At 46.0% G+C, this 25,891-nt stretch overlaps 1 protein-coding gene across 4 annotated transcripts in view; it reads left to right on the forward strand.

The window, feature by feature from the left end:
- Nucleotides 1–25,891, forward strand: part of dlgap1a (discs, large (Drosophila) homolog-associated protein 1a) — a 112,339-nt gene that overhangs the window by 75,327 nt on the left and 11,121 nt on the right. For 3 of the 4 annotated variants that reach the window (XM_029704916.1, XM_029704918.1, XM_029704920.1), the window contains exons 5-6: nt 9,304–9,499; nt 10,861–11,101. In XM_029704916.1, the coding sequence (XP_029560776.1) occupies nt 9,304–9,499; nt 10,861–11,101 (437 nt within the window). The remainder of the gene's footprint in view (nt 1–9,303; nt 9,500–10,860; nt 11,102–25,891) is intronic. The other variant, XM_029704919.1, reaches the window with a different exon arrangement.

Raw genomic sequence — 25,891 nt, forward strand, 5'->3', positions numbered from 1 at the left:
GTGATGTATTTTCATCTAGTTTGTTTGTTTTTTTTCTCCCCAATTTCGATCTTGTCTCATCGCTGCAACTCCCCAACGGGTTCGGGATGCGAAGGTTGAGTCATGCGTCCCCCGAAACATGACCTGCCAAACCGCGCTTCTTAACACCCGCCCACCTAACCTGGAAGCCAGCCACACCAATGTGTCGGGACGACGAAGTCAGCCTGCAGGCGCCCAGCCCGCCACAAGGAGTTGCTAGAACGCGATGAGCCAAGTAAAGCCCCCCCCCCCAGCCAAACCCTCCCTTAACCCAGATGATGCAGGGCCAATTGTGCACCACCCTATGGGACTCCCGATCATGGCCGGTTGTGATACAATAAAATAAAAGAAAAAGAAACATTCACAGTTAAACTTTAAGGCACTGCAATGCTCCACTCAGGAGGCCCTTGATTATGTTTTGATGGTGAAAATTAGACACAGCATGTTATCGAACCAAAATAGACTATACCTCTCAATTGTGGTCCGAAAAAAGATTTGTATCATTTAATGTTTCAGTGTGATGATCCATGGAGCTATAATTGTGACTACTGTACAGCTTCCCCAGGAATGTCTCTCTTTGATCTGTCCATCTGACATCACTACAGCTAACAGTACCATACCTTTGACTGCTAGTCAGAGTGAAGTGGACTGCAACTCACATGCATCACTAGATGATGATGACATGCACATTCGTCATGAGAGCCCATGACATCAGAGAGTAGCCTGATACCAGATCTCTGTACAAAATGGTGCCGACAGAGATGGTCGCCTCGCTTCGAGTTCTTAGGAAACTATGCAGTATTTTGTTTTTTTATGTATTACTTCTTACGTTACCCCAGGAAATCTTAAGTCTTATTACTATTGGATATACATTACGACCAGGAATATGACTTTCCCGAAGCGGATCCTCTGTTCGGACCACCACCCAGGACAATGGATCTAATCCCAGTAGCGGACCCAAAACAACGGTGCCGCAGAAGGGGCAGACGGAGCGGCCTCCTGGTCAGGCTCCGTAGATGTGCACATTGCTCACCGCTCCCGAGTATACTACCCGCCAATGTCCAGTCTCTTGACAACAAGGTAGACGAAATTCGAGCAAGGGTTGCCTTCCAGAGAGACATCAGAGATTGTAACATTCTCTGTTTCACGGAAACATGGCTCTCTCGGGATATGTTGTCGGAATCGGTTCAGCCACCGGGCTTCTCCATGCATCGCGCCGACGGAGATAAACACCTCTCTGGGAAGAAGAAGGGTGGGGTGTATGCTTTATGATTAACGACTCATGGTGTAATCATAGCAACATACAGGAACTTAAGTCCTTCTGCTAACCTGACCTAGAATTCCTTAATACCAAATGCCAGCCATTTTACCAACCAAGAGAATTCTCGTCAGTTATAGTCAAAGCTGTGTACATTCCCCCTCAAGCGAACACCAAGACGGCCCTCAAGGAACTTCACTGGACTCTATGTAAACTGGAAACTATATATCCAGAGGCTGCGTTTATTGTAGCTGGGGATTTTAACAAAGCAAATTTTAGAACAAGGCTACCTAAATTCTATCAGCATATTGATTGCACGACACGCAGGGCTAATACTCTCGACCACTGCTACTCTAACTTCCGTGATGCATACAAGGCCCTCCCCCGCCCTCCCTTTGGCAAATCCAAACATGACGCCATCTTGCTTGTTCCGTCTTATAGCCAGAAACTCAAACAGGATGTAACAGTGACACGAACCATTCAACGCTGGTCTAACCAATCGGAAGCCACGCTTCAAGATTGTTTTGATTACGCGGACTGGAATATGTTCTTGTCAAGAGTTGCTAGGAGTGGTGGTAGGAGTCAGGCGCAGAGAGCAGAGGTAAGGAACTTTGTGTTTATTAAATAAAACACAACACAAACGACGCCAACACAACCGGCGTGGAAAAAATGCAAATTGCCCACAACAGGTGCATAGCATGAATATAAGATAATAGTAGTAGATCGCCAGCACATCCAAATACAAAAAACACAACCTGACGCTAAATAATCCCGCACAACACTGGGCGGGTTAACCATGCTTAAATAACCAAAAATCAATAAACCAAATGAGGAACAGGTGCAAACAATAAGACATACCAAACGAAAAGGAAAAAAGGATCAGCGGCGGCTAGTAGGTCGGCGACGACGACCGCCGAGCGCCGCCCGAGCAGGCAGGGGAGCCACCTTCGGTGGGATTCGTGACAGTACCCCCCCTCCTGACGCGCGGCTCCCGCAGCGCGCCGCCACCGACCTCGAGGGCGACCCGGAGGACGAGGTGCAGGGCGATCCCCATGAAGGCGGTGGAACTCCCTCAGTAGTGGGGGGTCCAAAATGTCCCTCCTGGGTACCCAGCACCTCTCCTCCGCGCCGTACCCCTCCCAGTCGACGAGGTACTGTAGGCCCCCCCCCCGAAGTCTGGAGTCCAGAATGGCGCGTATCCTATACGCCGGGGACCCCCCAATGTCCAGCGGGGGGGGAGGAACCTCCGGCACCTCACCTTCCTGCATGGGACCAGCCACCACCGGCCTGAGGAGAGACACATGAAACGAGGGGTTAATACGGTAGTAAGATGGAAGTTGTAATCGGTAACACACCTCGTTTATCCTCCTCAGGACTTTAAACGGCCCTACACACTGCGGACCCAGCTTCCGGCAGGGCAAGCGGAGGGGCAGGTTTCTAGCCGAGAGCCAGACTCGATCCCCCGGTGCAAACACAGGGGTCTCACTGCGGTGCTGGTCAGCGCTCTTCTTTTGCCGTCCACTCGCCTTGGTGAGTGCGTCCTTGACGGCTCTCCATGTGTCCTTCGAGCGCTGTACCCAATCCTCCACCGCAGGAGCCTCGGTCTGGCTCTGGTGCCATGGAGCCAGGACCGGCTGGTAGCCCAACACGCACTGGAACGGTGACATGTTGGTAGATGAGTGCCGCAGAGAATTTTGGGCTATTTCTGCCCATGGCACGTATCTCGCCCATTCTCTGGGCCGGTCCTGGCAATACGTCCTTAGAAACCTACCCACCTCTTGGTTCACCCTCTCAACCTGCCCATTACTCTCGGGGTGGAAACCCGAGGTCAGGCTGACCGAGACCCCCAAACGTTCCATGAACGCCCTCCAAACTCTGGACGTGAACTGGGGACCCCGATCAGAAACGATGTCCTCGGGCACCCCGTAGTGCCGGAAGACATGGGTAAACAGTGCCTCCGCAGTCTGCAGAGCCGTAGGGAGACCGGGCAACGGGATGAGACGACAGGACTTCGAGAACCGATCCACAACGACCAGGATAGTGGTGTTCCCCTGAGATACGGGAAGGTCAGTGAGGAAGTCCACTGACAAGTGTGACCACGGCCGCTGTGGAACGGGGAGGGGGTGTAATTTCCCTCTAGGCAGGTGTCGAGGAGCCTTGCTCTGAGCGCACACCGAGCAGGAGGAAACATAGAACCGCACGTCTTTACCCAAGGTGGGCCACCAGTATTTCCCCCTCAGGTTCCGCACTGTCCTCTCAATCCCAGGGTGACCCGAAGAGGGGAGATTATGGGCCCATCGAATCAATCGATCACGGAGACCAAGCGGTACGTACTGAACACCTGCCGGACACTGCGATGGTGCAGGTTCCGACCGTAACGCCCGCTCGATCTCCGCGTCCAGCTCCCATACCACCGGAGCTACCAAACACGACGCCGGAAGAATGGGAGCCGGATCGATGGCCCTCTCCTCGGTGTCATATAGGCGGGACAGTGCGTCGGCCTTCGTGTTCTGTGAACCTGGCCGATAGGAGATCGTGAACCGGAAACGGGTAAAGAACATGGCCCACCTGGCCTGACGCGGATTCAGTCTCCTAGCTGCCCGGATGTACTCGAGATTACGGTGGTCAGTCCAGATGAGGAAAGGGTGCCTAGCCCCCTCAAGCCAATGTCTCCACACCTTCAGAGCCTTGACCACAGCTAACAACTCCCTGTCCCCCACGTCATAGTTCTGCTCCGCCGGCCCCAGCTTCCTAGAAAAGAAAGCGCACGGGCGGAGTTTGGGTGGCGTGCCCGAGCGCTGTGATAGCACGGCCCCCACCCCAGTCTCGGACGCGTCCACCTCCACTATGAATGCCAAAGAGGGATCCGGATGAGCCAGCACTGGAGCAACGGTAAACAGCTCCTTCAAGCGACCGAACGCTCTGTTCGCCTCTGTTGACCAGCGCAAGCGCGCCGGACCCCCCTTCAGCAGTGAGGTAATGGGAGCCGCAACTTGACCAAAGCCCCGGATAAACCTCCGGTAGTAATTGGCAAACCCTAAAAACCGCTGCACCTCCTTTACCGTGGTCGGAGTCGGCCAATTACGCACGGCTTTAACGCGGTCATCCTCCATCACCACCCCCGAGGTGGAAATGCGATACCCTAGGAAGGAAACGGCTCGTTTGAAAAACTCACATTTCTCAGCCTTGACGTACAGGTCATTCTCCAGCAGTCGTCCAAGCACCTTGCGCACCAGGGAGACATGCGCGGCGCGGGTGGCGGAATAAATCAAGATGTCGTCAATATACACCACCACCCCCTGCCCGTGCAGGTCCCTGAGAATCTCGTCAACAAAGGATTGAAAGACGGCTGGAGCATTCTTTAACCCGTACGGCATGACGAGGTACTTCATAGTGGCCCGATGTGGTACTGAATGCGGTTTTCCACTCGTCTCCTCCCCGGATACGCACCAGATTGTAAGCGCTCCTGAGGTCCAGTTTCGTGAAAAACCGCGCGCCGTGAAATGATTCCACCGCCGTAGCGATGAGAGGTAGTGGGTAACTGAACCCTACTGTGATGGAATTTAGACCTCTATAATCAATGCACGGGCGCAAACCTCCATCTTTTTTCTTCACGAAAAAGAAACTCGAGGAGACGGGTGACATGGAGGGCCGTATATACCCCTGTCTCAGAGATTCCGTGACATATGTCTCCATAGCCAACGTCTCCTCTTGTGACAATGGGTACACATGACTCCTGGGAAGTGCAGCGTTTACCTGGAGATTTATCACGCAATCCCCTCGTCGATGAGGTGGTAATCGGGTCGCCCTCTTTTTACAGAAGGCGATAGCCAAATCGGCATATTCTGAGGGAATGCGCACTGTGGAAACCTGGTCTGGACTCTCCACCGTCGTCGCACCGATGGAAACTCCCTTACACCTGCCTGAGCACTCCTCTGACCACCCTCTGAGAACCCCCTGTCTCCACGAAATATTGGGATTGTGATTGGCCAGCCAGGGAATCCCCAGCACCACTGGAAACGCAGGAGAATCAATGAGGAAGAGACTAATCCGTTCTCCATGATCCCCCTGCGTTACCATGTCCAGTGGCACCGTGGCCTCCCTGACCAGTCCTGACCCTAATGGTCGGCTATCTAAGGAGTGCACGGGGAAAGGTTGGTCCAACGATACCAGGGGAATCCCTAGCCTTAATGCGAGCCCACGATCCATAAAGTTTCCAGCTGCGCCTGAATCGACTAGCGCCTTATGCTGGAAAGAGGGAGAAAACAAGGGGAAAGTTACTAAAACGAACATGTGACCAACAGGGGGCTCTGGGTGAGGTTGGTGCTTACTCACCTGAGATGGACGAGGAGTGCTCCGCCTGCCATCCCGATTCCCAGAGGAGCTCCCCCAGCACCGGTCGGTAGTGTGTCCTCTCCGACCACACTGGGGACAAGGGGAGCCTCCTCCTCCGGTTCCCCTGGACGCGGCCCCCCCTAGCTCCATAGGAATGGGAGCTGGAGGACCTGGAGGTGGAACCAACAGGACCCCGTCTGGACGCCCGCGCGCAGCCAGCAGATTGTCAAGACGAATGGACATGTCGATCAGTTCATCCAGTGACAGAGTAGTGTCCCGACAGGCTAGCTCACGGCGGACGTCCTCCCGGAGGCTACACCTATAGTGGTCCATCAGGGCCCTGTCGTTCCACCCCGCTCCAGCAGCCAAGGTCCGGAACTCCAGAGCAAAGTCCTGTGCGCTCCTCGTCTCCTGACGCAGGTGGAACAGCCGTTCACCCGCCGCCCGGCCTTCAGCTGGGTGGTCGAACACGGCCCGGAAACGGCGGGTGAACTCGGGGTAATGATCCCTTGCCGAGTCTGGACCATACCACACTGCGTTGGCCCACTCCAGGGCACGTCCCGTTAAGCAGGAGACGAGGACGCTTACGCTCTCCTCTCCCGAGGGAGTTGGATGAACGGTAGCCAGGTACAAATCCAACTGTAGCAGGAACCCCTGGCACCCAGCCGCCGCTCCATCGTACTCCCTGGGGAGAGCCAGGCGTAGGGCTCCGGGTCCGGACGTCGGTGGAGGGGTAGATGGTGGAGGGGGATTTGGGGCTGGGGATGCGGTAGGGAGGCCACTCCTCTCCCATCGGTCCATCCTTTCCATCATCTGCTCCATCGCTGAGCCGATTCGGTGGAGGATGGTGGTATGGTGAAGGACCCGTTCCTCCATCGATGGGAGAGGAGGGGAGGCTGCTCCTGCTGACTCCATAGCTGGTGCGGGATTCTGTCAAGAGTTGCTAGGAGTGGTGGTAGGAGTCAGGCGCAGAGAGCAGAGGTAAGGAACTTTGTGTTTATTAAATAAAACACAACACAAACGACGCCAACACAACCGGCGTGGAAAAAATGCAAATTGCCCACAACAGGTGCATAGCATGAATATAAGATAATAGTAGTAGATCGCCAGCACATCCAAATACAAAAAACACAACCTGACGCTAAATAATCCCGCACAACACTGGGCGGGTTAACCATGCTTAAATAACCAAAAATCAATAAACCAAATGAGGAACAGGTGCAAACAATAAGACATACCAAACGAAAAGGAAAAAAGGATCAGCGGCGGCTAGTAGGTCGGCGACGACGACCGCCGAGCGCCGCCCGAGCAGGCAGGGGAGCCACCTTCGGTGGGATTCGTGACAGTTCTGGTCAACCTCAGAGAACAACACTGACATATACGGTGACTCGGGGAGTGCGTTTATAAAGAAGTGCATTGGAGATGTTGTACCCACTGTGACTATTAAAACCTACCCTACCAGAAACCGTGGATGGATGGTGGGATTCGCGCAAAACTGAAAGCGCAATCCACTGCATTTAACCATGGAAAGATGACTGGAAATATGTCTGAATATAAGCAGTGTAGTTATTCCCTCTGCAAGGCAATCAAACAAGCAAAATGCCGGTACAGGGACAAGGTGGAGTCGCAATTCAACAGCTCAGACACGAGACGTATGTGGCAGGGTCTACAGGAAATCACGGACTACAAAAACAAAAACAGCCACGTCACAAACACCAGACAAACTAAACACCTTCTTAGCCCGCTTTGAGGATAATACAGTGCCGCCGTCGCGCTCGCTAACAAAGACTGCACCCCACCCCCACCCCTCCTCTCCCTCCTTCTCCGTTGCTGACGTGAGTAAAACATTTAAACTTGTTAACCCTCGCAAGGTTGCTGGCCAAGATGGCATCCCTAGCCGCGTCCTCAGAGCATGCGCAGACCAGCTGGCTGGTGTGTTTATGCATATTCAATCGCTCCCTATCCCAGTCTGCTGTCCCCACATGCTTCAAGATGGCTACCATTGTTACTGTACACAAGAAGACAAAGATAACTGAACTAAATGCCTACCGCCCCGTAGTACTCACTTCTGTCACCATGAAGTGCTTTGAGAGACTAGTCAAGGATCATATCACCTCCACCATACCGGCCACCCTAGACATACTTCAGTTTGCATACTGCCCCAACAGGTCCACAGATGACGCAATCGCCATCACACTGCATACTGCCCTATCCCATCTGGACAAAAATAATACCTATGTAAGAATGCTGTTCATTGACTACAGTTCAGCATTCAACACCATAGTACCCTCCAAGCTCATCATCAAGCTGGAGGCCCTGGGTCTCAACCCCGCCCTGTGCAACTGGGTCCTGAACTTTCTGACTTGCCGCCCCCAGGTGGTGAAGGTAGGAAACAACATCTCCACTTTGCTGACCCTCAACACTGGGGCCCCACAAGGGTGTGTGCTCAGCCCTCTCCTGTACTCTCTGTTCACCCATGACTGCATCTCCATGCACGCCTCAACAACTCAATCATCAAGTTTGCAGACGAAACAACAGTAGTGGGCTTGATCACCAACAACGACAAGACAGCCTACAGGGAGCAGGTGAGGGCACTCAGAGTGTGGTGTCAGGAAACAACCTCTCACTCAACGTCAACAAAACAAGGGAGATGATTGTGTACTTCAGGAAACAGCAGAGGGAGCACCCCCCATCCACATCGAAAGGACAGCAGTGGAGAAGGTGGAAAGTTTTAAGTTCCTGGGTGTACACATCACGGACAAACTGAAATGGTCCCCCCACACAGACAGTGTGGTGAAGAAGGTGCAGCAGCGCCTCTTCAATGTCAGGAGACTGAAGAAATGTATCTTGTCACTCAAAACCCTGACAAACCTTTACAGATGCACAATCGAGAGCATCCTGTCGGGCTGTATCACAGCCTTGTACAGCAACTGCACCGCCCTCAACCGCAAGGCTCTCCAGAGGGTGGTGCGGTCTGCACAACGCATCACTGGGGGCAAAGTACCTGCCCTCCATGACACCTAAAGCACCCGATGTCACAGGAAGGCCAAAAAGATCATCAAAGACAACAACCACACGAGCCACTGCCTGTTCACACCGCTTCCATCCAGAAGGCGAAGTAAGTACAGGTGCATCAAAGCTGGGACCGAGAGATTGAAAAACAGCTTCTATCTCAAGGCCATCGAACTGCTAAACTGCAATCACTAACTCAGAGAAGCTGCTGCCTACATTGAGACCCAATCGCTGGACACTTTAATAAATGGATCACTAGTCACTTTAAACAATGCCACTTTAAATAATGGCACTTTAATAATGTTTACATATCTTACATTACTCATATCACATGTATATACTGTATTTTATACCATCTATTGCATCTTGCCTATGCCGCTCGGCCATCGCTCATCCATATACTTATATGTGCATATTCTCATTCACCCCTTTGGATTTGTACATATAAGGTAGTTGTTGGGGAATAGTTTGATTACTTGTTAGATATTACTGCACTGTCAGAACTAGAAGCACAAGCATTTCGCTACGCTCGCATTAACATCTGCTAACCATGTGTATGTGATGGATAAAATTTGATTTGACTTTGTGCTGTCTTGCCAACTCCTTGTCAATGAGTGATCATGCCAACGTTAGGAGGCATTATTATTAACACCTGTTTGTGGAATTGTCTTCATTGGCAGGATCTCCAACGAACACTCTCCGAAGCTGCAGATCAGGAGCCACAGCTACCTGCGGGCGGTGAGTGAAGTTTCCATCAATAGGAGCCTGGACACCCTGGACCCCAAAGGGCTCCTGGACCCCAAAGCGCTGCTCTCCTCACCCCAATACCGCTCGCGAAACGAGAGTTACATGAGGGCTATGAGCACCATCAGCCAGGTTGGTGCTCCCAGCATTACGTCACCTTCTCTGGTGCTACGTCTGTGCAAGGGAGGAAAGTCACATCAAGTCAAAGTCCAAGTCAAATCAGCCATGAAATCAGCCACAAATTCATCTCTCCAGCGATGAGATGAATTGTATTTCAAACCAGTCTCAATGTCAATGTTCAGCCCTCAACCATCAAGAGTCAACCTAAAGAGGAGAAGCAAAATTAATCTACCATTCCATTTACCATATCTCCTCGCTAGAGTTTGGAAGAATACACAGCCTTTAAAGCCAGTTGTGCATTGTTTTATAGTATTTCGAAGATAGCATAACAGAATAAATCATTATAAAAACCGAAACCATTATCATATTACCTCCATACTGTATGTCATACACATTACTTCATGTTACTCTCAGCTAAATAAACATTTAAACATTGATTAAAATATAATAATCCAATTATTGTACAATAATTCCAAGGACATTGTAGATACAATTTTTTATTTTCCTTACATTTCAGAATAAACTAGTCACACAAAATATTTCTAATGAGTGACCTTATGCCCTTTGCTTTTCATGTCTGGAATTACAAATATAACTCACTGAACAATCATCTTTCAAATCTGTGAAATCTCCCAAACTAAAATGCGATAAGATTTGGATTAAGTATCAGTATTCACCAACTGTTTCTTGTTTAATACCCACCCTCAGTTATCAGTGAAAATCAGATGGAATTACAAACATCTCAGCATTAGTCTTGCCAAAAGCCCCTCAAGCTCTTGTCTTTTGGTGCTTTAGACCATATCCAAACCCTCTTTATCCCACCCTAACCTACAGTATGTTATTAAACCATCTTAGATGCTCAGGTTCTTGTCTTACCTTTTCTCAATTTGTCTTTTCTCGAAGATCCAAGGTTACTTTTATGTGTTTTGAAAAGGAGTCGAGGAGAGAGGATACCAGGAATAGAGGAAACACAAGTTGAGAATGGAATGTCCAGCTGCTTGCTTCAATAATGTAGAGCTCTGTTTTAGACCCTAAATTAAATATCCTCATCATCCCAAACAATCTCTTCATTGCACTTGCTTGTTCTCCAATTAACGTTGACCCTCACACTCCCATTCCCTCTGACTCTTCCTCCTCTTGCTACTGCTGCATTGTGGTTCCTCTTTTTCTTCTGTAGTTCTCTTCCTTACTTCTCCTAATGATTTCAGATGTGTTTACTCTGCCCCTCGGCATTGAATGTGCACGGCTATTAAACTCTAGGTAAGTGGCTCTTCTATGGCGCGTTCTCCAGGTTAGGATACTGATATTTGGATGTCCGGGTGTGCTGCACCCCCTCTCTCCCCCATCGTCCCCGACACCTCGTCCCCTTGCAGGTGAGTGAGGTGGAGGTGAACGGGCAGATAGAGCAGGTGTGTGAGCAGGTGTACAGTGAGATGGAGTCGCAGGCCATGGATGCGTTGGACCTGCCCATGCCGAGCTGCTTCCGCATGCGTAGAAACAGCTACGTGAGGGCCATGGACCAGGGCTGCTCCGAGGATGACGGGATGTCCCTGCTGCCCTCCTCACCCCCCAGGACCACCACCACCACCGTCAGGACCATCCAGAGCAGCACAGGTCAGTCAGTTTATCACTCTTCGAATACACACTGAGAAGTCACAGGTCAGTCTAGATTTGTTGCTCTGTTTATCTGGCGAGTCAAAATATGCACTGCTCAACCATACCACTGTCCACGGTAGAAAATGGCAGTGTCTTCTCTCAATCACCCTTTAAATCACCACCAGCAGGAGTAAAGGTCTACTGGCTGGCAAAAACAAACGCTGCTGCACAGACCAATAAAGGTCAATGTCTCCACTGGATCACCATTAATACACACCACCATCACTATGGAAACCCTCAAGAGCACCACAGTTTGGTGTGTTTATCCCTTTCACAACACATTGATCTACTGTACCAACACTGTCAGGGAACCACATACCAGCAAATGTCAATGCCAAGAAAGACTCTCTCCACAGCATCACAGTATGTTCACCTGACTCCCAAAGCATACACCACACAACACAATGTCATAGCAGCACTAAGCCTGAGGATATTTGCTGTATTTGTAAGCAGGAGGATGAAGAGCCTGAGGATTATCACCGCTGTATCTCTTTGTAGATGAGTCTTTGAGTGCTGTGGACAAAACATGGCTCCTTGCCTGGTCCAGTCCACATGAGCAACATAAGCGTCTCTCCCTGGTATTTTAAACCATTATTATTATATACAGAACATTTCAAATCAGAGCCGGTGTGTGGAATAGGCTTGGAGAAATGTCACTAATTTCTAAAATGTGGTTAAGGGATCTGAAGAAATTCCCCTTTTATAATTGGATTTAATCCAGGCATTGTGTACATGCTTACAAGAAGGAGAAAAAAGAAATGTTCTGTAATGAATAGCATGCTATCTGAGATACAGTATGTATTTATATGATAAGGACTCTCTGAAGTTCCCTGTTATCAAGTCATTTATAAAAAATGACAGCATGTTTTCATAATTTCACTGAAACGTTTCAAGCGTCTTCATCAAACGTAGAGACTGCCCCGTTAGATGAGTCCCAGATGTCAGTGCTGATTTGAGTCGAACTTCCTGCTACTTAGTTTGACTGTTCCTCTGGGAATTCTTAGATTGTTATCCTAGTGGCAATCCACTGACAGCAAGGCTCAGTTTGACATCTCATGATGAAACGTTAAGAGATGTCTCTGTAGTCCCAGGAAATTATCACCTGGACCCTTTGCCATATTCTAAATGAAAACAAATGTATTTTGGCAATAATTGTTATATTTATAGATAATCATAAAAGGACAGATACCATGCAGAGGTGGAAGGAAATAATAACAGAACTGCTAAGGACCGATCTCTCTAACTGACGTTGAGCTGTGTTGTCTTGTGAAAATAAAGGAAGGTGGCATTTGCTTATCTTCAGGTTTATCTCTTGAAACTGAGAAAGCTTGAGTACTGGAACAACAAACACTTCAGATATGCATAGTTGATGAAAAATAAGCTAGGCACAATCTTCCGAAACAAATAAATAATAACGCCTGTATTTGACTTCCCCTTCAACTATTTGCTGGTGCTGCATGTCTGAATAAAGATTGCCACTTTCCATCATGCTGCTCTGCGCCCGGGGCTAGTCAAGGCAGACATATGGGCTGGACCCACAGGAGAGCTGCTTGGGCAAGTGGAGAAAAGAGAGAAAAAGAAAACAAGGGACATGGGATGAGAGAAAGTGTGGAGGGAAGTTTCTGGACTAGTTAATCTTTCACGATGGCTGTTGGGTCTGAGTGAAAACATCAAGCTGGCATTTGCGTCCCGTCCTGACTCTGCCATCAGCTCTCCACAATAATTTGAGATATTTGAGCTGTGTGGGGGATCAGAGGCTGCTCTCATCAGTTTGATGCCCAGATCTAGTTTGCGTGTTAGAGAATGAGCCTGAGAGCGATACTGTTTTTCATTTTACTGTATTTGCATACAGAAGCAGTATATGTTTTTGTTTTACTCTGTACAGTACAGGTATGTTATTGTTCATGCATCAAACCTTTTCATCTTTATTCCTCTTTAATCTGACCTATGATGTCCTTGTCCACATTAAATAAAAGCCGTCAAAGCAGATTTCTAATGAGGCAGCAGAGTAATTAGGCATTAGGGGAGCATGGCCCTGAAAGAGGTCATCCGCAGTTAAGAGCCAGGCTAAGACATCTAAAGCCCATGCAAATCACTTCCCCCTTTCTGGCCCATGCACATCACTTCCCATTGCATCTCTGATATCCTATTCTCCCACCATTTATAATTTCCCCCATTTCAAAAGGCTCTAAACGCAGACAAGCCGTTTTATTTTTAGATAAATCTGCATAAGAGTATGTAATTCTATTGATATGAACATCCTTTGTTATCCTTGCGTGTGAATTGAAAACAGCAGCAACAACGTCATGCACTGTTTTGTAAGGAGTAGAGGCAGAATAGGGAGTCAGCCTCAGAGTACGGCCCTGATAAAACCTTGTGGTGTTGTGAGGAAAAGGGGGTTTGGTCCACAAGGTTTTGAGGCAGACAAGCTCATCAGAGTGAGGCCCTGACATTGACTTGCTGCTTGGTGTGGAGTGGACGGAGATGGGCAGTATTTCTGTTACATGTATTTGAAATAGTATTTTGCCATTTGTATTACACTGGGCTGAACTACACTCCAATGTGTTTTGTAACAAGATACCTTCGAGATCTGTAATTTGTAGTTTCACAATACAAAATCATTTTCTATACCATTTTTCTATTGCGGTTCACCATTTTGTGTCCCCCTTTCACCCTACGTTGGTATCAGAAGTCTGCTGAATGAACTAAATATAAATGTATATGTACAAATGTACAATTGCAAAGCATGCTGATATTATTATAATGAGCTCCGCACTGAAACAAGGCCAATAATAATAGCTAGTGTGCTTTGCAGATCCTTTTGGTATGTTAATTTTCATATACACCACCATTCAAAAGTTTGGGGTCACTTAGAAATGTCCTTGTTTTTGAAAGAAAAACAATTTTTTTGTCTATTAAAATAACATAAAATTGATCAGAAATACAGTGTAGACATTGTTAATGTTGTAAATGACTATTGTAGCTGTAAACGGCAGATTTTTAATGGACTATCTACATAGGCGTACAGAGGCCCATTACCAGCAACCATCACTCCTGTGTTCCAATGGCACGTTGTGTTAGCTAATCCATGTGTTAGCTAATTGATCATTAGAAAACCCTTTTGCAATTATGTTAGCACAGCTCAAAACTGTTGTTCTGATTAAAGAAGCTATAAAATTGGCCTTTTTTAGACTATTTGAGTATCTGGAGCATCAGCATTTGTGGTTTCGATTACAGACTCAAAATGGCCAGAAACAAAGAACTTTCTTCTGAAACTCGTTAGTCTAAATTAAGGCTATTCCATGCTAGAAATTGCCAACAAACTGAAGATCTCGTACAACGCTGTGTACTACTCCCTTCACAGAACAGCGCAAACTTACTAACCAGAATAGAGAGAGGAGTGGGAGGCCCCGGTGCACAACTGAGCAAGAGGACAAGTACATTAGAGTGTCTAGATTGAAAAACAGACGCCTCACAAGTCCTCAACTGGCAGCTTCATTAAACAGTACCTGCAAAACACCAGTCTCAACGTCAACAGTGAAGCGGCGACTCCAGGATGCTGGCCTTCTAGGCAGAATTCCTCTGTCCAGTGTCTGTGTTCTTTTGCCCATCTTAATCTTTTATTTTTATTGGCCAGTCTGAGATATGGCTTTTTCTTTGCAACTCTGCAAGTAATGTTTAGGAAATATTTGGTGAAGTGAAAAAAGAGGATGCTATGTGTGTTGATTGTGAGGTGCTATACAATTTCCACAGTCACAAGACGAGACTTCAAATAGGCCTATGGCATGTCAAGGAAAATGTAGCCTAGTATTTAGATTTGTTAAATGGAAACTGAAAATGTTACATTGACTAACCAGAATAACCAAACTCCAAAGTCCTCTGATAGTACTAGTCCTGTTCGAATCAACATCCCTGTGTTTTGAGAGGAATGTCTTGAGTTTTACAGGTGTTGCTCGCGGGTTTGAGCAAGAAAACAATAACTGATTCGATAAATTGCTGCGCATAGCCTATATATGAAGGGCCTAGATGTATCAACTTTCACATTGAAGGCTTTTGTTTATACGTTTTGTGTGAATTAATTGAACATCGGAAAATGCATCATATAAAAATATAATGCCTATTTAATGCAACCCTTGCTGTTAATAGATCGCAAGGCAGCATACAACTGAGCTAAACCTTTGGAACAAGTTCACTTTTTCATCCATAGTCTAAATTATTATATAATTATATATAATATATATATATATTTTTATATACTGCTCAAAAAAATAAAGGGAACACTTAAACAACACATCCTAGATCTGAATGAAAGAAATAATCTTATTAAATACTTTTTTCTTTACATAGTTGAATGTGCTGACAACAAAATCACACAAAAATAATCAATGGAAATCCAATTTATCAACCCATGGAGGTCTGGATTTGGAGTCACACTCAAAATTAAAGTGGAAAACCACACTACAGGCTGATCCAACTTTGATGTAATGTCCTTAAAACAAGTCGAAATGAGGCTCAGTAGTGTGTGTGGCCTCCACGTGCCTGTATGACCTCCCTACCATGCCTGGGCATGCTCCTGATGAGGTGGCGGATGGTCTCCTGAGGGATCTCCTCCCAGACCTGGACTAAAGCATCCGCCAACTCCTGGACAGTCTGTGGTGCAACGTGGCGTTGGTGGATGGAGCGAGACATGATGTCCCAGATGTGCTCAATTGGATTCAGGTCTGGGGAACGGGCGGGCCAGTCCATAGCATCAATGCCTTCCTCTTGCAGGAACTGCTGACACACTCCAGCCACATGAGGTCTAGCATTGTCTTGTATTAGGAGGAACCCAGGGCCAACCGCACCAGCATATGGTCTCACAAGGGGTCTGAGGATCTCATCTCGGTACCTAATGGCAGTCAGGCTACCTCTGGCGAGCACATGGAGGGCTGTGCGGCCCCCCAAAGAAATGCCACCCCACACCATGACTGACCCACCGCCAAACCGGTCATGCTGGAGGATGTTACAGGCAGCAGAACGTTCTCCACGGCGTCTCCAGACTCTGTCACGTCTGTCACGTGCTCAGTGTGAACCTGCTTTCATCTGTGAAGAGCACAGGGCACCAGTGGCGAATTTGCCAATCTTGGTGTTCTCTGGCAAATGCCAAACGTCCTGCACGGTGATGGGCTGTAAGCACAACCCCCACCTGTGGACGTCGGGCCCTCATACCACCTTCATGGAGTCTGTTTCTGACCGTTTGAGCAGACACATGCACATTTGTGGCCTGCTGGAGGTCCTTTTGCAGGGCTCTGGCAGTGCTTCTCCTGCTCCTCCTTGCACAAAGGCGGAGGTAGCAGTCCTGCTGCTGGGTTGTTGCCCTCCTACGGCCTTCTCCACGTCTCCTGATGTACTGGCCTGTCTCCTGGTAGTGCCTCCATGCTCTGGACACTACGCTGACAGACACAGCAAACCTTCTTGCCACAGCTTGCATTGATGTGCCATCCTGGATGAGCTGCACTACCTGAGCCACTTGTGTGGGTTGTAGACTCCGTCTCATGCTACCTCTAGAGTAAAAACACCGCCAGCATTCAAAAGTGACCAAAACATCAGCCAGGAAGCATAGGAACTGAGAAGTGGTCTGTGGTCCCCACCTGCAGAACCACTCCTTTATTGGTGGTGTCTTGCTAATTGCCTATAATTTCCACCTATTGTCTATTCCATTTGCACAACAGCATGTGAAATGTATTGTCAATCAGTGTTGCTTCCTAAGTGGACAGTTTGATTTCACAGAAGTGTGATTGACTTGGAGTTACATTGTGTTGTTTAAGTGTTCCCTTTATTTTTTTGAGCAGTGTATATATTTATTTACCATAATTTAACTAGGAAAGTCAGTTAAGAACAAATTCTTATTTACAATGACGGCCTACACCGGCCAAACCCGGACAATGCTGGGCCAATTGTGCGCTGCCCTATGGGACTCCCAATCACGGCCAGTTGTGATACAGCCTGGATTCAAACCAGGGTGTCTGTAGTGACGCCTCCAGCACTGAGATGCAGTGCCTTTGACCGCTTTACTTTTTTTAAATGCGGGTAATATATGACAAAAGACGAGCTACATGTATATAATTATAGACAAGTTGAATAACAAATAGCCTACCAAATGTCAGAAATTCTAAGCAGAAACATATTTAAATCAGGCAAAACAAAATCCGGCACTCCCTGTCAAAAATCGTTCTGCAGTCTTTGCCTGTAGCCGATAGTGCATTTTCTACATTTGCTGGTTAGGGTCAGGTGCAGGCCTCAGATTTTCACTTTATCACATATAGTTGGGTGGTTGTGGATGGGTTATTAGCAATTGCGGGCGGGTGCAGGTGAACAAACAGCTGACCCGCGCACAAGTAGTTCACTCAACTAAGGCAGAGATGGGCATAAATTACAAATTACAAACACAAAATACCCTAAAGACCAATGTATCAAAATAAAAAGTAAGATACAAAAATACATTTGCAAGTAGCTGGCCGAACAGCAACAACATTCTCAGTAACGGTTACAGAAACGTCTTACTTGCTATAACTGTGATATGTTGTTGTTTATCTAACTTAGTTGAATGCACTGACTGTAAATCACTCTGGATAAGAGTGTCTGCTGAATGACCAAAATGTAAATGTATATTTTAAAATGAACAGCTGCAAAGCACACTGGGTATTGTCATTGTCCTTGTTTCAGGGCAGAGCTCATTAGAGTAATTCTCAGCATGCTTTGCAATTGTTACATTTTACATATACATTTACAGAGCCGTTTAAGATTAGGGAGGATGATTACATTTTTTAATAATCATGGCCTTATTTCTATGACAGAATATTGGATGACTGTCTGTCCATCATCCAGCTCAATGTAACACTGATAGGTTTAGGCTACTACATGATACTCGAATACTCGACAACCAAGCCTACAAATGAATGTTTGTAACGTAGGTGCACAGGTCGAGAGACAAAAAGGAGTAATGAAGCTGGCGAACAGTGACACATTCAATACCGCCTTGCACAATCTTACCTGCATCTAGCTGATCTAGGATGTAGTCATTAGTCCAAACAGTTGCAAAACGTTTTGCAACTAAAACGAGAATTTCTATTGGATAAATTCAGGTAGGTCCATCCCCGTTTCATTCCATTTGTTTCTGTTTAAGAAATGTTTTGCAACAGTTTTGGCGGAAGAAATACACCCATGATCACCCGTACACACAGTTCACTTTTATAGCAGCCATACAAACAGCATCATCACATCTGCACACTCTCCTTCTCTCTCATTTTCCCTTCGCTTGTGGACAACAGCTGTCTGTTACCAGGCAAAAAAAACTCTTCAAGCCAAACCTTCATACCATAACCACTACACACAGCCTACATCATTGTCACCATATTAGCTAACGTCATAGTCAACATACAGTAGCTACTAGAACTAACGCATTAGTAAACCCACAATCCAATCCATGTGTATGTACAATCACGCAATACCGTATAGCAAGCAGTTTAGCAGTTACACCGCCAGGCCCCGGTGGCAATAAATTATTAAAACCGAAAGCTTACCTTGACTTGGAAGAGTTGAAGTGTTGGTTACCCTTAGCACCTAGCTAACATAAATATCATTCCTCTCTGTTTGAGTCAGGTTGTTGAGTAGGCTAAATTAGCTGCATTAGCTAGCATAAGTGAAACTGAAGAAAACAAAATCCAACCAAATATCTCTCTCTCGCTCTCTCTCTCTCTCTCTCTGCTGCTTCTCCTTAATTGTTTAAGTAATGTATTGAAAACTATTCAACTATTGTCTTTCTTTTTGAGTCAACTACTCACCACATTTTATGCACTGCAGTGCTAGCTAGATGTATCTTATGCTTTCAGTACTAGATTCATTCTCTGATCCTTTGATTGGGTGGACAACATGTCAGTTCATGCTGCAAGCGCTCTGATAGGTTGGAGGATGTCATCCGGAAGTCATCATAATTACTGTGTAAGTCTATGGAAGGGGGTGAGAACCATGAGACTCCTAGGTATTGTATTGAACCAGAGGAGGATGGAAAATAGCTGTCCTCCAGCTACACAATAGTGCTGCCCTACAGAGTGCTTGTCACGACCTGACCATAGAGAACCCCGAGGGTGTGTTTGGTCAGGGCATGACTAGGGGGTGTCCTAGTCAATATATTTCTATGTTTGGGTTTGAGTATGGTTCCTGATTAGAGGCAGCTGATTATCGTTGTCTCTAATTGGGGATCATACTTAAGGTGTCCCCGTTCCCACCTGCATTTGTGGGATATTGTTTGTGTTTGTGCTTGTTGCAACACGTAAGTCACGTTTCGTTGCTTGTTTATTGTTTTGTTGAGAAGTTTTCACTTAATAAAATGATGTGGAACTCAAATCACACTGCGCCTTGGTCCGTCCATTATCACGACCATGACAGTGCTGTTGAGGCTACTGTAGACCTTCATTGCAAAACAGTGTGTTTAAATAAGTTATTTGGTGATGTGAATGTATTTAGTATAGTTTTATGTAAAAATAATCACTTTTTAGATGTTTCACTATGTTTATTTTTATGAAATTCACTGAGTAGGATAGTCCACCCCTTCCTCCTCCGAGAAGCCTCCACTGATTTACATGTAGTTAATTTAGCAGACGCTCTTATCACACCATAGTACCATCAGACTTTTGATACCAATGTAGGGTGAAAAAATGGTTAACTGCTTTAAAGAAATTGAAAAGAAAATGATTTTGTATTTTGAAAATACAATTGACAGCTTTCGAAAGTATCTTGTTACAAAATAAATTGGAGTGTAGTTCAGCCCAGTGCAATACAACATACAAAATACTCAGAAGTAATTAAAATAAGTACTGTATTTCAAATGCATGTAACAGAAATACTGCTCTCTAAACTAAGGTAGATAAACAACAACATATTACAGTCATAGCAAGTAAAACGTTTCTGTAACCGTTACTGTGATTGTTGTTGCTGTTCCGGCCGGCTATTTGCAAATGTAATTTCTGTATTTTAAAATACAAAATACATGTATTTTAGGAAATACATTTCAAAATACAAGAATTTTATATTTTATTTTAAAACATTCGTTTTTGTAATTGTATTTTGTCATTTTTGTCCGTCCCTGGGTCTGGAGTGGAGGGAGTGGGCAATCCCAATGATGGCTAATCGCCATGGTGCTGTGAGGGAGATTTACGCATGGCTGTACTGGAGAGAGAGAGAGAGTCTGGCTTGCCAATCGGAATGAGAAATGGAGAGGAGGGACCAATCACTTATGGGAGAGTTAATGGGGAGGAATGTTGGGGCTGACATTCAGAGGGCATCTCTATCCCTCGTACACAGGTCTGGCTCCCTGAGACATACCATCTGCCTCTTGGATGGAAAGCAGGAGCAAAGTTGTAACTCAGGTCTCTAGGTTAGTTTAGGTGAATGCAATTTACAAGGAAGCCTTGTTGAAGTCAGATACATTTGGTCCTCTTTATCTGATTAATAAAAAAATAAGCATAGGGGTGACTGAGTTAAGTTGAGACATTACATTCATTACATTTACATTCAGCATCATTCCATCAAGGGAAACATAGTATTCCTATTAACAAAGGTATCTACATATATTTCAGGATGTTGTGTATCCCTGGAAATAATCAGAATTCATGTAAACATTACAGTTTTGAAAACATAGCTTGTCCAAAAAAAGTGGTCTCTTGGGGAAAGTTGAACAGCGGAACAGGGTCATTTAAGCTGCCTACACATTTCTGTACTAAATTAAATATTACCACTACTTTTTAAAACCAAGTCTATCTTTATTTCCCAAACACAATTCAACACAATCACAATAATTTTTTGGTCTTTTAATAATTTTAAGCATATTTTAACACAGGCTTAAGACCTAACAAACACTTAGTACTTTTTAAACACTTTTAAAATAGGCCAGGCCCTGTTGTTACCTCATATCCCAGCGATAATGCCTTGCATTATGCCTGTGAAGTAAACACTTCAATTTGCTCAGCTTGCCATTTGCTCAAACATTGGCTCAACTTACCCCAAGGCAAACATTTTGACTGTATTAGCCCACACAGTTACAAGGATGGACTTAAATGATCTACTTCGGTTGAGAGACAAGCATCATGAAATTAATTTGACTTAGTGAACATCTGTTTTTTTTTGTAACCTAACTTGCATATTACTTTTTCTATGTGGTTTCTTCCTTCACAGACTCCATTAAATTATGATCCCTTCCTGAATATTTGGTCAAGTGATACATTTTGTGTATGGTTTCCTAGAAACAAGGGTGGCTCAACTTAACCCTTTGGCTAAACTTACTCCACTCTTCCCTAACCATTTCCATGTAATTCTTGATTCTTTTTTATGTCATATTTTACTAAACTCGCTATGCCATCCTTCCAAGTCTTGTTAGTCATGTGAGGATGCTTGGAAAATGAGGCTATATTTTTACATAATGTATGCGGCAGATACGATTTAGAGCTTCAGAATCCCATGACACTTTTGAAAGTGTTTTCCATCCATCGTTCCATCGTTTGTAATCTGTGCCGGCTGATGTGTGAGTGACGTGTTTCCCTAAACAGCTGCGATGATGGGATCCCAAGAGGTCCTTGATGTGTAGCTGTGAGTGGGTGTGGGTGCTGCTGCTGAAAGTAGATGTGTGATTGTACATGACATCCGTGTAATACTGGTGCAAGCTGAGCCCTAGGGCTCTGGCTGGCTCATACATACAGCAGAGGAGAGAGGGAGGAGGAGAGGAGAGAGGGAGAAGGAGAGGAGAGAGAGAAGGAGAGGAGAGAGAGATGAGGAGAGGAGGGGATAATATTACAGCTCAGGAGTTGTGCAATCAGAACTGTTACGAACGGATGTCTCCTGGAGTAGGACAAGAATAGTGTATGTACTGAGTGTACTGAGTGTAGGGATCAGTATTTGGGGAAAGAGAGCACTCTTAACACACTAGATGTTATTGTATTGTGTTTCAGTGACATTTATAGTGTTTCTAGGTGTTTTCTTCAAGAGGCAATGCATTTACACTAACAAACTACAGTATCTTAAAAATAGGGACCTTCGTCTCCATCAAGACAAGCAAGGAGCTAGAATACAAGTATCTTACCCTAGACTATTATTTCCTTAGACACTGTTATACAGTGCAAACAACACTAGCTATAGCTGGAGATACACTATATGACCAAAAGTATGTCGACACCTGCTTGGTGAACGTCGCATTCCAAAATCAAGGCCATTAATATGGAGTTGGTACCCACTTTGCTGCTATAACAGCCTACACTCTGCTGGGAAGGCTTTCCACTAGATGTTGAAACATTGCTGCGGGGACCTGCTTCCATTCAGCCAGAAGAGCAATAGTGAGGTCGGGCACTGATGTTGGACGATTAGTCCTGGGTTGCAGTTGGCGTTCCAATTCATCCCAAAGGTGTTCTATGGGGTTGAGGTCAAGGCTCTGTGCAGACCAGTCAAGGCCTAGCCCGAACCATGAATAACAGCCCTAGACCATTATTCCTCCTCCACCAAACTTTACAGTTGGCACTATGCATTCGGGCAGGTAGCGTTCTCTTGGCATCCGCCAAACCCAGATTCGTCCGTCGAACTGCCAGATGGTGAAGCGTGATTCCTCACTCCAGAGAACGCATTTCTACTGCTCCAATGGTGGCAAGGTTTACACCACTTCACCCGATGTTTGGCATTGCATATGGTGGTCTTCGGCTTGTGTGCGGCTGCTTGGCCATGGAAACCTTTTTCATGAAGCTCCAGATGAATAGTTATTGTGCTGACGTTGCTTCCAGTGGCAGTTTGGAACTCGGTGGGGAGTGTTACAACTGAGGGCAGACGATTTTTACACGCGATTTTTCTGTGTGCTTGTGTGGCCTACCACTTCGCAGCTGAGCCAATGTTGCTCCTCAACGTTTCCACTTCACAATAGCAGCACTTACAGTTGACCGAGGCAGCTCTAGCAGGGCAGAAATTTGATGAACTGACTTGTTGGAAAGGTGTCATCCTATGACGGTGCCACATAGAAAGTCACTGAGCTCTTCAGTAAGGCCATTCTACTGGCAATGTTTGTCTATGGAGATTGCATGGCTGTGTAATCAACTTTATGCACTTGTCAGCAATGGGTGTGGCTGAAATAGCCGAATCCACTAATTTGAAGGGGTGTCCACATACTTTTGTATATATAGTGTGTGAGTCATGTGGGTCCTGTCTCTGTGCCTCATTCCCAGAAAGAAGACCACAATGGACTGAGGTCATTCCCAAGGCAGTCTGAGTAGTACTGCTGGTGGATGATCCAGCTGTATGTTCCAGCTAGGAGGCCTGCTTCACTCAGCGTCCGACCCTGCCCTGGCTCCTGCCTGTCTGTCAACCACTGTTAACCTCCAGCCTAGCAAAGCATGAATGAGGAGTCAGTCCACCGGCTACTAACTCTGAGTCTGATAAGCCTGTCCTTCCTTCCGCTGACGCTGCATGTGCCAAAACACACAAGAGGGGCTCTACTTACACTCTGACCCTGTCGAGGAATACTAAAATACTCTGCTGAAACTGTGAATCAGTTGACAGATACTTCCTACTGCATACTGGAGCTGGGGAGATGCATATGGGAAGAACTGTGATATACACAGCCGAATGTTTTGTGAGACAATTATACATTTTAAGATGGAATGGCATTAGATTCCTGAATTACATGTAGCACAGGATAATTTATACTATGCATGTTTATTAAAGTGGCTTTCTGATGCCAAAGCTGATTATTTTGATAGATGTATGCTTTGGTGGCAGTGAGATGGGGGCGTGTTAAATGTTGAAGTCCTTTAGCAGTTTGGAAGTCTTTTAACACTTTGCTCCATGTTTCACATAATCAACTTCTACCACAGCACAACAATGCACATATCCCCTTTCACAAGGGCTCACACAGACAAGAACGAGCTGGCATTGTGGGCAATTAAAAGGAAATGGTTGTCATGGCACTTCATGTTACAATGGATTTACCTGTCCGCAGGGACCTACAGCGTGGTTTATACCGTACTTCACCAACTTCATATTTAGCTTTTACTATGATTATAATTACCTCTCTTGAAGTAAGAAAGCGCTGTGTCATATTCACTCAAGGTCTCAATCTGTTCTCTTGGCTCCTTTCTCATAGTCTAAATTCTGTACATTCCCCACACAGTGCTGGTGACAGAGAATAGCCAAGGTAGAGATTAGTCTAAATAACTCAAGCAGTGTTTTGTAAGTCGCCATGTTTGTTGTTGTTTTCTATGTAGGACGGTCCTAATTAGAACACTACTTGGCTAATGAGCTTTCTCTCCCCTGAAGTCAGATGTGCAACGTATGAACATACAGTATGACACATTTCACATGAGTACATACTTGCACCTACACTGCCTGCTGAGTGATCATGCATGGCTGAATGCAAGAAATGAAGAATTCAACAACATCATCCATCTCTGTGTAGCAGAGAGGGAGGGAACACACACACACACACAACTTTTTAACTGCCTTGTTCAGGGGCAGAATGACAGATTTTTTGCCTTGTCAGCTCAGGGATTTGATCTTGCAACCTTTCGGATACCAGTCCAACACTCTAACCACTAGTCTACCTGCCGCCCCTTACTTACTGTAGGGAGGGAACACACATGTCTGTGCTGCCTGTCCGTGAAATGGAGACTGATTGTGTGGCTGAGATTGATTATCTTCTGGCAGTGTCGGTGTCATTCACCTTGTCCTCTAAGATAGACCAGGGTTAGTTGGCTCTGCTGAGGAGGCTGCTCTCTAAGAAAGACCAGGGTTAGTTGGCTCTGCTGAGGAGGCTGCTCTCCCTCTCCTGGCAACAACAACACAAGGCTACTCATCTCATCATACTGATACCCTTTCACACTACTGAGCTAAACTGAACGGGGCCAAACGGAGCTGTACTGGGCTGGTCTGCTTATGCATCCACCGTAGTTGCTGAAACCAAACGCTGTAAAAAATGTAAATGTACAATTATAAGGCAGCCAGCTGCAATAGGATCGTGAGATTGCTCAGCAAAAATGTTGTTGCGCAAACTCACAACAAAAAGTTTGTGTGTGAACATTTCCTTCAGGAAACTCAATCCTATTGCAGCTGGTTGCCTTACAATTGTACATTGAATCTTGTTTTTTACAGTGTACTGAAAAGGAAAATGTGATAAGAAAATATTGAAGCCACTATCTTCTCCACTGTCAAAGGTCATACACAAACCTGGAGGAACCTTCTACTAGGAGGCTGACAGCATCATATCTATATTCTGTCTCATTGACTAATGTCTCTACAGCACATTAGGCTTTGATGGACAAATGGTGGTTTTATTATTAAATATATGTTTTATGTGTGTGTAATATACAGCGAATTGTCATCATATGGTCCTCAATGTATACACACATGCACATACACCACACACACACACACACACACACACACACACACACACACACACACACCGACAGTCAAGTTGTTGCAGTAACATCTTCCGCCTACCAACTGGAGAAAGTGCCTCTGTGCTTCTCTACCCATCACATCAAATTCCCATAAACTGACTGTAGACCTCCAATCATGCTTTACATTTTCAGATGATAACAGGAAAATCACTCAGGACTGTGAGACAGTGTTAGTTCCCATTCCAGGCATAGAAAAAAGCAGTAGGGCCAGGGGCGTCCCGGGGCAGGGGGGATCACACTGCACACACTAATGAGCTCCACAGTCTCAGAGCAGAGCTGG

The sequence above is a fragment of the Salmo trutta genome, chromosome 21, assembly GCF_901001165.1.
Source record: "Salmo trutta chromosome 21, fSalTru1.1, whole genome shotgun sequence".
Classification (NCBI taxonomy): Eukaryota; Metazoa; Chordata; class Actinopteri; order Salmoniformes; family Salmonidae; genus Salmo; species Salmo trutta.